This window comes from Sminthopsis crassicaudata, chromosome 1 (genome assembly GCF_048593235.1).
Source record: "Sminthopsis crassicaudata isolate SCR6 chromosome 1, ASM4859323v1, whole genome shotgun sequence".
In the NCBI taxonomy this organism is placed as follows: Eukaryota; Metazoa; Chordata; class Mammalia; order Dasyuromorphia; family Dasyuridae; genus Sminthopsis; species Sminthopsis crassicaudata.
The window spans coordinates 239688178-239703352 of NC_133617.1; the positions used below are offsets into that span (position 1 = coordinate 239688178).

General features: G+C 34.7%; 1 protein-coding gene across 1 annotated transcript in view; it reads right to left on the minus strand.

The window, feature by feature from the left end:
* Positions 1-2315: 2315 nt before the first annotated feature.
* CHST9 (carbohydrate sulfotransferase 9) overlaps positions 2316-15175 on the minus strand; it is a 333686-nt gene continuing 320826 nt past the window's right edge. The window contains exon 6 of the mRNA XM_074277059.1: positions 2316-4815. Within this exon, the coding sequence (XP_074133160.1) occupies positions 3727-4815 (1089 nt within the window). The 3' untranslated portion in view covers positions 2316-3726. The remainder of the gene's footprint in view (positions 4816-15175) is intronic.

A 15175-nucleotide genomic window follows, 5' to 3' on the forward strand; every position in this document is an offset into this window, starting at 1 on the left:
ATTGTCATAGACAGAAATTCTTCTACTCCCTATTAGATAATTTAATGAGTTGTTGCAGCAAAAAACCAAAAATCATCATTTGGTGCCAATCTTCTGATTATAATCCTCTGTGAATTTAATGAATGAATGAATGAAAAAACATTTATTAAGCACTCACTATGTGCAAAATGTTGGGGCCTCAAGGAGAAAAGTAAGTCTACTTTTAAGGAGTTCTCATGGTAATAGAGGAGAGAACATATAGGGGAGATTATACCTTCTAATCACATGGAAAGATCCCAGGGTCCTCAGAGTAGAACAAGCAAAGCAGATAATTATATATCTTTAAAAAATATTATATCAACTGATAAAATCACATCATTTTACTATGGACTTTGGTGACAAGAATTTTCCTTTCTGGGTCTCTAATAACTGTAGCTGTAGGATCCATAGGAACTGTCCTCAGGCTGCCTTTTCATAGTGTATTGCTTCCCATGATGTTGGTTGATGGCATTAAGCTGGAAGCATTGCTATTCCCAAAGCTTTTGGGGTTCAAGACTCTGGGCTATCTCTATCAATTTCTGAGGCCTGATGGTGATTTATCTTGCTTGTCATGTACTGCCTCCTACTTGAATGCATAAACTTTGGCTAGCCTGGCTTACCTGCTTGTGTGAGACATTTGGTGTGGATAGCTTGCTCCTTCTCCACAGAAGTTGCTTCCTTGGGTGAGGATTTTGAGGGATGGGCTGAAAGCTACTCCCAGAGATCTTGGACTTATCTATTGGTGACATTTATTCAGAAATTTTTGTTGGTAGTGATAAGGAAGGTGCACAATGATTTCTCTTTTTAATGATGGCTGTGGAGGCTGGACTGGAAAAAAAGGTTGCTAGTTTGGGAGACACAGCTATTCCAAGCTATTCTCTTGGGTTCAAGGTCTTGGACTATCTGCATTGCATTTGAGGGGAGATGGTGGCCAAGGTGGTGGTAGTAGTTTGACTTGGTTGGCATATGTAAATCAGGATAGTCCCTGGGTGCAGATACATTCTGGACCCATATTCCTTTCCTTACCTGCTTCATAGGACCTTTTAGAACTTAAGATCAGACATTTAGGACTGAAAATGATTTTGTAGTTTATCTAGTCTAACAACCACATTTAATAGCTAAAGTAAGTATGACCCAGAGAGGTGAATATCTGGCCCAAAGTCATAAGCATAGTGGACTTGAACTCAATCCTTTAACATGCAGTTCAGCCCACTTTGTAAAGGACTATACTTTTCCTTCACTTTTATATCTTGAGGACCTAAGGTCACTGGCACTACCATGATATAGTGTTGTTAGAAGAAGAATCTAGTGCAGAATGGATAGCATCTCTCTCTATGTCTGTATCTTCTTTTCTGTTCTCATCTCTTTCTCTCTCACTCTTTCTCTCTTCATGCACAAACATATAAATAAGGAAAAGGAGGAAGACATGATATGGTGGAAAGGATGATAAATTAGGATTTGGATTCAAATCCCAGTTTTCTATTTAATCTTTTTGAATATCAATTATTTTTCTATAAAACAAGGGGGCTATATTCCTCCATCAAGCTATAAATAAATGATCTTATAATTCTATGAATTATAATTCCTATTTCTCCAAGTTTTTACTATTCATTTATGGGAGAATATGGGATGAGACCAATTTATGATTGGATTAAGAAAACTCTTGATGAAGAAACTTCACAGTATTCTCCACTTTAAAAATTTAGAAAGCTGTCTGGGACCCTGAAAAGTTATGTGATTCTAACATAGAAATACAAAGGCAGTTTGTGGCAGAGGTGAAATTTTAACTCTGAACTTCTTGAATATAAGGTCAATGCTCTTTCCACTGTGTTATGTCTCTAAACACTAATATAATTTAGCAAAGTTTTAAAAAATGTAGCTGTTAAAACATGAAGAGCATTTCTTATCTAATATGGGGTGGTGGATAATGATAAAAATTGGTTTTATTAATATACCACAGACAATAAAATTGCTGTACATTAGATACTTAAACCTTTTGTGGTTCAAGCTGACCTTTCCCTTAAGAGATGGGCCAAGGCAGGGGTGTGTGTGTGTGTGTGTGTGTGTGTGTGTGTGTGTGTGTGTGTGTGTGAGAGAGAGAGAGAGAGAGAGAGAGAGAGAGAGAGAGAGAGAGAGAGAGAGAGAGAGAGAGAGAGAATTAATTCCTCTGGCATAAAATGACAAATCAAAATAAACCAAGATTGGGTAACTATTTTGATCCATTATATTGAAATGTTAATTCCTCCTTTCTGGGGAAAGAAGTTGTTGAAAATGTACTGATTGAATAAAAATATGAGTTTTGGGATGGAGCAGGAAGGCACATGAACAGTATTTGAATAAAAATAGTGTAGGGTCCTTAACGTGGGAAAAGAACCCAACAAATAAAATTAGTTTCCATATAGAAAGTGTCTTCTCATTTAGGTGCCTTATGTGGAAACAGAAAAAAAAAAAAAGTTACAAAATGTATTAAAATCTTTCATACGGGCACCACATGGTCTTATTTTTCCAAAGTCTTTGATTTCATATACTGCAAACAATGGCATTTGACTTTGTTAGTATAGAATATTTAAACTTGAAAAGAAAATATGTTAATTTGTTTATTCATAAGCCTATTAAAAACTTTTCTAGGGGCACTCATGATGTTTACTCTCTAGAATATAACCTATCTTTGAAGTGGTGTATTAGTTTTAAAAAAAAAAGTCATTCCCAAGCTGAATAATTAGACACTGAAAATGAAAGCTATTCTTGGAACACATTCCTCATATAAATCTGGGCACATGATGCTTTGATTCAAATACTAGACTTACAAGGCTTTGTTATTGTTGGAGGCCTACATTTAGAGTGGCAATTCTAGTTTTTGATGATTATTCCATCCTGAAACAATTTCCCCCCTGCCCAATTAAACCAGAATTAGGAGCACATTTACATCTAAGGAGGCTTAAACATCTCAACAGCATGCTTCAAAAATGGAGACCTTTAGTGGTGGTGTTCATTTTGTCTCTACTTAGTAAGCTCAAAAGAAAACAGAACCAATTCCCAAAAGTTTTTTTTTTTTTTTTTTTTTTGAAGAGGAAGGTTGTTTTTGTTACTTTGATCTTTGCAGGTTGTGCATTTTTTATTGGCTGCTAAATATACAAAGCCATAGCCTCATCTGATTTTCCTGCTACATTCTCATATTGTATATAATATAATGTATTCTGATCTAAATTAAAATGCTTAGGTACAAAATATCACTTCAAAATTGATTTATCATTTCAATTGATATGAAAGCTTTGAGTGAGTTACAAAACTGTCCAATGATTTTGTTAATATACCACAGACAGTAAAAAATAAACCCGTGCACTTTAGACAATGGATCCTAGAAATCAACGAAAACCCATGCTATTTTAGATGCTTTTGAAATTACAAGAGTGAGTGCTGTTTTAGCTAATGCAACAGCTGGCTATGTTATTGCTTCCACACTACAATCCATAATGCAAAAGTGGCTCTTTTCCAGACATTTTCATGCCATTCAAGTTGTTTACATATCTCCTTTATGCTATTTTCCTATAATTTTGTGCCAATTGGTGTCATGTTATTTGACAAAATTTCCATTCCATCAGACAACTGTTTTAGTTCCAGTTCTTCAATATAGAGAAATAAAATGAAGATATAATTACTTATCTGAGCATATTGTCATTAGCAAGGGAAAGGATTTTTAAACATCAACTATACAAATGGTGTTGTGTAATTAAACATCAAATAGTCCAGGTAATAAAAATCATAGATCAATTGTCTCTCCATATTGGACAAGTCCTTTAAGTACTGTCTTACAACATCTGCGTTGGTCCTTTCATCAGAAGAATGTCTGTCCTTAAAATTTGGAAATTTTAGCTCTCTTGGAGCACCAATCAAATGCAAGAAGTAATTGGCATCTTCTTCCAAAGTTTCAAATTTCCCTACAAAATCATAGTTGATCAAACAAGGATAGCAAAGTTTACTGACCCTTTCCCAGTGAATGTCCATTCCTACTGGACGATGGGAATCCAACAAATAGTGGATAAATTCTTTGAATTTTACACCAGATCCATTGTTTATTTTTTCTTCACATGCATTGGGTCGATATTTCTTAATAATTGCCTTTCCAAATACTGGATGGTAGTAGCTGTTTGGGTGTTCAAACTTATCCCTAAATGCAGACACTAATCTTTCCATGGGATCACGAACAAAAACAGCTTTGGTATAAGTATTTAATCGCATATATATCCCTTTTAGATCAAAGCTATCTAGCTTCTTCAAATGTTTTCCATAGTGCACAGCATTATGAGTAATATTATAAGCAGAAGAAGCTATGCCATTCAGCACCATGAGAATTCTTTTCCAGTTAGAACAACCAGCCTTTGGTACTTCACAATAGAGGATTTTGTGTCTATCTTCCACGTAGATTCTGGATACCATATGAAAAAGATGGGATTGGGCACGGTTTCCACCCCCATATTTCTTACAAAAATCCTGAAGGAAAGCTCTCCTTTTTTCTTGAGCTGCATCAGTTTTCTTCCATTTGTCACCTCTGATTAAACTTTTGTTCAAAGGGCGAGTGTCCAGAGGCCAAGTTATTTGGTTAAACTTCTTGAAAAGGGACTTGGTTACTCGATGTTGTTTATACAACTTGCCATTTGATGAGCCTGTTTTTTCAATGGAAGCCTGAGCATCTCCTTTTAAGTGGCTAACCTCACTCAAAGACCCAGAGAATGTCTTAGTTATAATGAAGCTCTCATTGTTTTGCTTCAGTTCCCCCAGAACTTGGAGATTAGAATCCTGTTGAAGCACAAAATGAGAAATTATTAAAATATGGCCATAAAAGTAACTGTATTTATAGTAAACTAGACAAATTTGTTTCAGAACTCCCTATAGACAATAGGTTTCATGTAAGCTATCAAAATAGCTTAGTATTTTGTGCATTGCCTCTATTGGATTTCATCAGAAGACTAGCATCTACTCATAAGTTTGATAATCACCATTATACATATGGTTCTCTCTCTTTAGAGTTATAGTCATATTTCCAAATGCCTGCTGGGAGTCTTTATTAGGATTGTTCTGCTAACACTTCAAATTCAACATGTCCAAAACTGACTTATATCTGTAAACTTTTTTGAATGATGGCTCTGTATATTGGTGCATCTTATATACTGACAGTATTAAACTAGGCACACAGAAGAGACCCAATAAATAACTGTTGAACAATTGAATTTCATGAGATAACAGGCCAGGCTATACAATTATAAGATCAAAGAGAACAAGTTAACATCCATTTAATGATGGATGAGAGAATAATACAAAACATCAAAAGAATACATTGTAATCATGCTGCACAGTGAGAAAATCCACCTCAAGAATATACTGAGCAGCTCTGGACGAGTGGTTTACTCTGGGATATTTGCACCAAGTTTAGTGAGGAGGACCATGAATTGAACTTACACTATTATTCACATGTGCAAATTCTCCATGAATAGCATGAAACTTAAACTCATAATCTTGTGTACATGTATTAATCTCCTGCTTTTTTCTAATGTTTCCTGATTTCTTGTGATGAAAAATAATTCTCTGTTGAGCAAAAAAAATTGAGAACCACTGCTCAGTACTTTCTTGGAAAGGTATTGATTTCCCTCCTCCATCATTTATTCTGAGTCATATAGGACCATGCTTCATAAAGTTAGAGAGGCAGTAGGGGGTTGTGGATGGAGAGCTATATTGAGAACCAATAGGTTTTGGGGGTTAAGCCTTGCCTCTAAAACATGCTGACTGTGCAACCCTAGACAGGTCACTTACCTGCTAAATTATCTGGCAACTCTTTAACACTATAATTTTCAAAGGAGGTAGCAACTTCTCTTGACTCAGAAAGGTATTTTTTTTTTCATCTGGAGGTTTCTTACATAAGTCTTTCTTTTATTTTTCTATTTATATTTTCTATTATATACTTTCTATGAAAGTACTCCATAATGATTACTGGATGATCTTTTTGCCTTGTCATTACCTTAGGATTTTGGTTTCCTACTAAGGTGCAAGGATTCTCAAGATAATTGAGCTTTCAGGTTAGAATTCAAAGATTTTCTCTGCATCGTCATGATCATAGGAAAGTTGGATTTGTCTGTGATAGTTTTAAAAGTATGGAAATAGGGCAAGTTTAACCTCTAGGGATTCTAAAATATGGTGAGGATGTACTGGATGTAGGGAAATTTAATCCAGTTGATATCTCCCAAGATACATCTCAAAGTAATATAGGATCAGCAACAAAAGAAATATAATACTGGGTCTGGAAAGATGCCTTCCTGAACATCTATAGAGTCTGTAGACATGTTTTGTTATTTACCCCAAGTCCTAACGATCTGAATTTCCAGGACTAGACTTGGATTTCTATATCCTAATTTAGACATTTTCTTTTCTAAAGGTTACACAAACCATCTTTAAGGAAAGATGCATTAACTTTATGCTACAAAACAAATAAAAATTGCTTTTGTATAATGTAAACATTGGTCAGTATGTATAGAATTTCTTTTGTGTCTGTAGCTCCTCCTACAAACACATGCTGATGTTGGTTGGTTTAGAATCTCCAGAACAAAGAAAGCCATTTCCTGTAACATTGCACAGAATTATAGATTGAATACATTTCAAAAAAATGTTTATGTGCTGAACATTCACTATGTTAAGCTTTGGGTTATACCCGATATTAGAATATAGTCCTCTTGGGAAGTTTCTATTCTGTTAGGGAATAATGATACTAATAGAAAAAAAATGCAATATAAAATGATACTTAATGAGTTAATTGGAGAGGAGCAAACCAAGTGCCATTCCAGGTCCAAACATTTCTACTGAGATATGGTACAAAGGAAGTCTTCATGAAAGACATGATATTGGCATTGGTACTTCAAGGATAGGCTTAATAGGAATAGAACATGGTCCTAGGATTATACTGATAAAGGGAATTCCTAGGGCAAGTCATCAATGGTTCTGCAACTTATCCATATGTAGCCAGCATAGTTCAGAAGTGGGTCTTAAGCCCTGGTTTTCTTTTACACTGCCACATTGTTTCATATGCCTTAAATGAAGGGGCAAATTTTAAATTGGTAGAAATGTTGGTGGAGGTAAGGATGGGACAGGAGAAAAAAACATTATAGACTAAGGAATAAAATAAAATAAGGGCATAGAGGAGGAACATTGTTGAAAATCTGTGAAAATCTTTCTAGAAAAGAAAATGACCAATACTCTAATTAGACTTTAGCATAGGACACATGGAAGGGAGAACTAGAGAATAAAAGTAAATGAAGGGAAAGAAGAAAAAAAAAGATGAAAGAATAATAAAATCTTTGAGAACTAAGAATAAAGTGATTTTTACCTACTCACAAACTCTCCTTAGCACACTCTAAGACTATTCTAATTTAGCACTCTTTATCGAATAAGACTATTTGTACATGTTGGTTCAATGTGCTGATTTGTATGGCTTTTCTCTTGGATGTGAAGAATTAAGCTGTGATTTTACAATTATTCTTTTCATTCTGAAGTTAATTCCCCTATGGTTTTTTTTCCCTTGCAGTCAAAATGTTTGTTGTTCTCTAAGAAGCTTAAAATACGAAGGCCAGGGATGTAACCGAAAGTAGAAAAAATCAATGGGAAGTTTCTATTTAGTGTAGTGTTGTTACTCTGGATTGGCAAGACCATCAGAGACTGAAAACAAATAGAGCATCACTACATCTGGACAAATAAGTCCTTTCTCCAAGGAGTTCAATATTTTTTATAGATTTATCATTACAAATTCCCTCCAAGTTACATAGATAAGGCAAGGCTATTCTTTTGCTCTCTCATTTACAGATGGCAACATTATGGCATAGACAGGTGAAATAATTTACTCAAATAAATTTCCTCACAATAAGTCAATGATGAAATCAGGACTACAGTTCACTTTCCCCAAATTCACATCCTATATATTTCATTCAACAGACTACATTCTTTCTACTGCCACTTTCTCAATACATTATTTATGAGCAGCTGTGGCAGTTGACATGAAATTCCTTCAACTTTAAGCTTCTTTGGGAAACCTTTCTTGATCTCTTAAAACTGAAGCCTTCTATTTATTGATTATCTCCATTTGCACATAACTATTTTCACATTGTCTCTCTCATTAGACTGTCATCTCCATGAGATCAGGGACTGTCTTTTGCCTTTATGTCATCAGCACTTGGCATAGTGACTAGAAAATACTAAGTGCTTAATAAATGCATATTGACTGACTGATATGATATGAATTATATCTAATGCCATGAGGCATCCAATGGAGCCTCCACTCAATACACTAAGATTTCCACTGAGTCAAGAGTAATGGCTATGTAGTACTTTGTGAGACAAAGATTTAATACTGTCTTATCTTTCCCAAACTTATTTCATAAGCACTCTTTTTAAAATATGTGCAGGGTTTTTAAATATATTTCTATATTTGTCATGTGGTATAAGAAAAATCAGACTAAGAGGGAAAAAAAAAACACAAGAAAGAAAAGACAAACAATTGGGGTTGTGACTTGCCCAGGGTCACAGAGCTAGGAAGTGTTAAGTGTCTGAAACCAAATTTGATTTGAAATCAGGTTCTCCAGACTTCAGGACTAATACTCTATCCACTGTGCCATCTAGCTACCTCACTGTTTTTATTCTTAAAATGAAAACAAACAAACAAAATAAAACTAACAAACAAACTTTGACCACAAAGCAAGATAAGATGGATAGACCATAATAGCATTATATAGGCCCATTATTCTGAAATCAGAATGTTCTCATAAACTCAGTACTGGATTTCCATTGATTACTTGAATTAGTATATAGGAGAAAGATAGCCTATAATTTTAGTATATTGGTAATAAATGAGAGCACATGCCTTCAGAAAGATGTCTATTCCTCAATTTCCTGATAAAAGTGCTTATTTAATGCCTGTCTTTTTGAGAGTACTGTGTTAAGCACTGTTGTAAATCAATTAGACAGACACAGTACTTTTTTTTTTTTTATGTGTGGTACTTCCCTTTTATTATGTGTACATTTTATTTCCCGAAAAGGAATGAAAAAGGACATTTGTGTGAGTTACCCAGAGAAAATCAGCTTGAAGGGAAGGGAATAGATTTGAGAGAACCTGAAAAAAAAAAAAAAGCAGCCCCTTTGAGGTGAAAGGACTGACATGGTAGAAATACATTGTTCCTTAGGAGCTAATTTACATTAAATTTTTTTTTCAAGTTTAAATCTGTGATGTTTATTGCTCAGAAACTATGAATCAAAGAACTGTTTGGGAATTATGGAAAAATGCATATTGATTGTCTGTAGCATATCTGATTTCTCATCCTAAGATGGAGGTGGATCACTTTACATGAAGAGGTTGTGCTTTGAGGTAAAAGAGAAAGATGCTGTAAGAAGACAGAACAGAAGCCTTATGAAGAGAAGCTGGGGAATGAGAAGGTAGAAACTGATAATAGGAATTGCATACAGAAGCCAGAAAGCAAAAGTTGATGGAGTTGAGAAATCAACAGAATTAGAGAAACAAAGCAGACAGGAAAAAACAAACAAACAAACAAAAAGAAAAACAAAGGCTGCTTTGAACTGAGATAAGCCTCACAGGTGATATAGAGAGCTGATCAGATTGAAGAAAAATTTTGGTGTTGGGGACTGACTGGAAAAAGCAGAAATCTCTGCTATTTAAAGAACTGATTGGGAAAACGATGCATTGCTTTCTCTACTACCATTTACTGTTTGAGAGAACTTAAAAGCTTTCCTACATTTCTTTCTATTACCTTTTACTGTTAAAAAAAAGGGGAACCCCTCAAATCCCATATAGCAGACTTGAAGAGCTCTGTGGATTCTTGTCTTTAAGGAGATGACTTTTCACTCAAAGAGTGTAATGTCCTGGCAAAGAGAAGTTGTGCAGATCCCAAGCTTAAGACTCTTTATTTGCCAAAAAAGCAACATTCTGTTCCAGTGTCCCAAAAGTAGCAGAGTCCAGTGGGAAACCAGGTCCAAAAGATAAACATTCATATCCAGGGAGTAACATGCAGTACAAATGGTATACTCATCTCTAAAGAGAACAAAAAGATCAAGGCCTGGAATTGTGAGGTGGTCCGGACTCATGCATGAGTTTCCTTGCTTTGGTATCTAATTACTAGATTGATATACGTTTATATCACTCTGACCCACAGATATTGTATTTATGAGACAGTGTGACCTAGGCTTATGAATGGAGTATTATATTATGATTATTACTATTTTGCCTATGAACATGCAAATTTGCTTTTTAGTCATTTTTCAGATGGCCTCACTCTTCATGGGTTTTCTTGGCAAAGATACTGGAGTAGTTTGCCATTTCCTTCTATAGCTCCTTTTACAGATGAGTCAAGTCAGGCAAAAGAGTTAAGTGTCCAGGATCACACAGTTAGTAAGTGTCTAAGGCTGAATTTGAGCTCAGCCCTTCCTGTCTGAAGACTCAGAACTTTATCCATAATGCTATTTAGTGAACAGTTCTTTATAATTCTGGTGGGAGGGGGACCCTTAAAACATCCTTTGAACTTTTAACACCAAATCTCCTCTTTTCCTTCTCCTTCACTGCTGCCTATTCTTATACCTGTTTCCTCTCTATTCACCATTTACTTCCTCTTCAACCCTTTGCAAATAGTATATTAGCTAGTATCTACATAATATTTTAAAGTTTGCAAATAGTTTCACAAAAAAGTTATCTCATTTCATCCTTAAAAAGACTGTTAATTAAGTGCTATTATCACTCTCATTTCACAAAAGAGGAAGCTGTGACATAAGTGATTTGCTTGAGATCACACAACTAAGAATTTAAGGCAGAATTTGAATTCATTTTCCTGACTTTATATCCAATGATTTATCTACAACTCCATACTGGCAGTCTTGTTTCTACCTCAACATAAGGAAGTTCCTCCCTTTTTAGAAAGATAATGACATCTTAATTTCAAAATGCAAGGACTTCATTTCAGTTTTTATTATGATTCTTACAAGGTACTAAGACAGTGGAATTGATAGAGACAATAATTATCTAATTTAGCATGGTTCAATATAATTGATCTGATCCTACAAAGGACTAGCGGCAGGAACCAAGGAGAGATAGGCCTCTAAGAAAGCTAACCCGGCCCAAGGAAGAAGACAAGACTTAAAAGGAAACAATAAAAGATTTGGACTTTAATTCCAGGCTGCATTTGGGGTGATTATACTGAACTGAAAGGAAGGCTGCTCCCAGAAGCTCCCCAAGAAACCTGCTCCCAGAGAACAATACATTTTAAAGAAAAACATCACAAGTTTTAATCATGCTTCACCTCTGGCTTTTGACACTATTGACCACTTCCTCCAAATGGATATTCAGAGACATCACACCCTTTAAATTTTCTTTCTATATTTCTTATCATTCATCTTCTTTGTTGACTCCTCATACTTTTCTCACTACTAAACTACAGTAAAAGACTATATTTAGCATTTTTTTCTGTATGCTTTCTCCTGTGGCAATCTCATTTAATCCCTTAAAGTCAGTTACTGCTTCTATGTCAATGGCTTGAAAAATCTATGTATCAGTTCTCTTTTTTGGTACCAGGATACCACACTGGTATTTCAATCTGAACAAGTCTAAAATTAAGTTTATATTTTTTTCTTATTAATTCTTTTGAATTCATAATTTCTTGCCATTTCCAAGTTCCCTATATTTGAAAACTTGTTTTTATCCCTGATTATCCTCTTTTTCTCACTCCTAATATATGACTACATAGATTTGATTCTCCCTTGGTAATGTCCATCTTCACCTCTCTATTCCAATCCCTAGTATAGATGTTCATTGCCTCCCATTTAAATTAAGATAGCTTCCTTTTAGGCCATCTGGTTTCTTGTTGTTTTTTTCCTTATTTTCATTTCATTCTGCTTACTTTTGCTAGAATAAATTTTCTTATGCATAAATGTAGTCATGTTATCCCTCTGGTCAAAAAATATTGAGTGGTTCCCTACTCTATTGCATCAAATTCATATTTCCCTTCATGGCATTTACATTCCACAATCTAATATTATTCTATTGTCAGATTACTTTCTTTACTCTGTGCTCCAGTTAAAATGGGATTCTTCCTACCTCCAGGAATCAGAATTTTTGTTTTTGATCACCCATCTTTCTTATCATAGTATCTCTTCCATCTTTGTTTAAAGAATTCCTGCCTTCCCCTTGCCACCCCAAACAAATGTAATTTGCTCCAGGAAATGTTCCTTGGTTCTTTTTTGCTATCCAGATCTCATAGAGTTCTCTGTTTTGAAACTCTAATATAATGTTATGTTTTCTAGATATCTGTGTTGGTGTCTTACCCTGAAGTTCACTGGGCAGAAGGACTATACAGCATGTTGTAGCTAGTTGAAGCACTTGATGTGGAATCAGAGGAACTGGATTTGAAGGCTGGTTTTACCACTTATCATATCATTTCTATTATCTAATTATTTGGTAGGATATTTTATACATTCCAGTCATGTTGCTCTTTTTCAACATCCTATCAAAATGGTGCCAATTTTTGCCTCTGTGTATTTCCTTATGCTGTTGCCCCCATTAAAGATGCCTTTCCTAGTCAATGCAGATCACATGCATCTTTCAAAGTCTAGCTAAAAATCTCTTCCATGAAACTCTGCCAAGCCTTTGTTAATCTTCTTTCCAAAACCTTGGCAACTCTCACAGTCTTATTAGGTCAGCTGGCTAGTGACCAAACTCTACTTTGCATGCCAAATTATTACTCTTTATGTTTACTATTGTCTTTCCAATTAGACTGTAAGATCTTAGAGGGCAGTAATTGTGCTGCAGAGTTCTAGGCACTTGCAGGCACTTAATAGATACTTGTTTAAAAGGGTCAATTCTATGAACTTCTTCCTTCAGTATTCAAATGATATGAAGAAAAGTGATTACTAGCCCTTCTTCATTAAGATGAAAACCAATGTGCAATATATTAATTTTATCCAAGATAACCAGATGAGGCTTTATTGTAATCTCTTTCTCTTTTGCTGAGATAATTTCACTTGTTTTTTGAGTTTATGAGGCCATAAGTGGTTCCCATCTGTTGATGAACATATTTCTAAGAGCCATTTAGTCTCAAGTACGGAATACTTGGGGGTAGGTTAAATTATAACTTTTATATTAAGTGCCATATTAGTAAGAGAACAAGAATTGGAAGCATGTGTTCAGTTTCAGTCTTTCATTTTTGAGGCTTAAGTCAGGCAAAGAATTAATTTCATTTGTTTACAAAGTGGATTATGCCTAACAAAATCTATTTTGTTTATAGTAACATTTTAGTCAATCCATTGTTTCAGAAAATAAGAACAATCTGATTGGTTAATTATTCAATATAGTAAATTACATTATTCCATATCCATGAAACATTGGACTAATTTAATTAGCAAATAATAGCATGATGAAAATATTCCTTTTTACAACATTTTTAAAGCTAGGCACATTCCAGTGATGGAACAGTGAAAAATCTTGTTTATTTCATCTTCTGATGGTAGACCACAGGATATAACATAGCACTTCTGTGGACACTGAACTGTGTCTACATTAAGAACAATAGAAGTAAGGCGGATTTCATTGGGATCTTATACTGGAACACAGAATTTTCTCTTTTTTGTTTATGGTTACATTAAATTTTCTTTCCCAGAAATACATATTCTGACGTAGTTTAGATAAAAGCACAGTGTTAAATGAAATTTATTTTCCTTTCAAATTTGATTTAAAAAATTATCATTGTCTCTACTTTTCCTATGCAAAGATAATTTACTAGGGATTTAATCTAATTGAACAAATTAAGCACTTACCATGCACCAGGCACTGTGCTAGAAGTGACAAAAAGGAGAAAAAAAAGAGGAAAAAAATACAAACTCATGGCTGGAGTGCATGAGACAGTTTTATAAATAATCATGATATAAGGGAGAATATGATATGGCCCTCACAAAGGGCACAGTGTGTTAAAGGGAATAGAGAGGAGGTGGTTATCACATCTGGTTTAGAGAATACCAAATAAAAGAAAAATTTGAGATGAATCTTGAAGAATGCTAAGATTTTGAAAGGCAGATGAAAGGGAAAAAGCAAAGACTTTGAAGCAAGCATGTGTGTTTAGTCAACAGTGAGAAGTCTAATTTGGTTGGAATGTAGCGTTTATATGGAGAGAAGAGAGAGTTCAGGCTAGAAAGTAGCTTGGTATCATGCTGTGATGGATCTTGCATGAAAGGATGAAAAATTTAGAATTAATTGGTTAGATGATATGGAGCCCATCAGATTTTTTTTTCTTTCAAGGAAGTGACATAAGTGACATGACTAAGAAATCTAAAATTTATGTATATATGCACAAAACACCCCCTTCCCCCATTTTTCAGTCACTACTTGGATTTTACAAAGTTGATCTGGTCTATCTTACTCTAATTTTTCAAGGATCAACGATCTCCTTGGTGTGGGTACTCTCTCTCCAAGGATACCTCTCTATTCCTTTGTTTATGGTTTTCATAAGTTGCTGTGGCTGGGAAAAAAAAAATAATTATCAAGTGACCACTTTTCAGTGATGTTGAGTCTGTATGAAGTGAGCAAAACTGAGTTTTTTATATCAGTCATGTGATTTCCTGCTGGGTGTATATTCAAAGACTTTGGTTTGGTTGTTTATACTGTTCATTTTGGCAGGGTGGGGTAGGTAGATAAACCTAGGAGAAATTAGAAAAAGAATCATCTTAAGAGGAAAAAGGTTTACTTAGAACTGGAGGGACTTTAGATATGATATAACCCACACCTTTTATTCTACAAAGGATGAAACTGGGATTATTGAATATGTATGTGTATACATGCCCAAGAACTTGCTCAAGAATTTAAAAATATTTCAAAAGGTAAAATAATGGAAATCTCTGCAACCTCATCGGAGGTCACTTTTCTTCCCCCATGGAAATAATAAAACTATAAAGATTAAATCTTTCAGTAAATCTCTGTTATAGGCTAAAATTTTTCACTAGGACTTCAGATGAGAATGTGAAAGAAGTAAAAATTAAAATTGAAACGGTCACCTCTGTCCTCTGACATGCCGCAAAACACTCTCTGAAAAACATACATAATGTCTCCTTTTAGTATTCTAGAAAAATATTC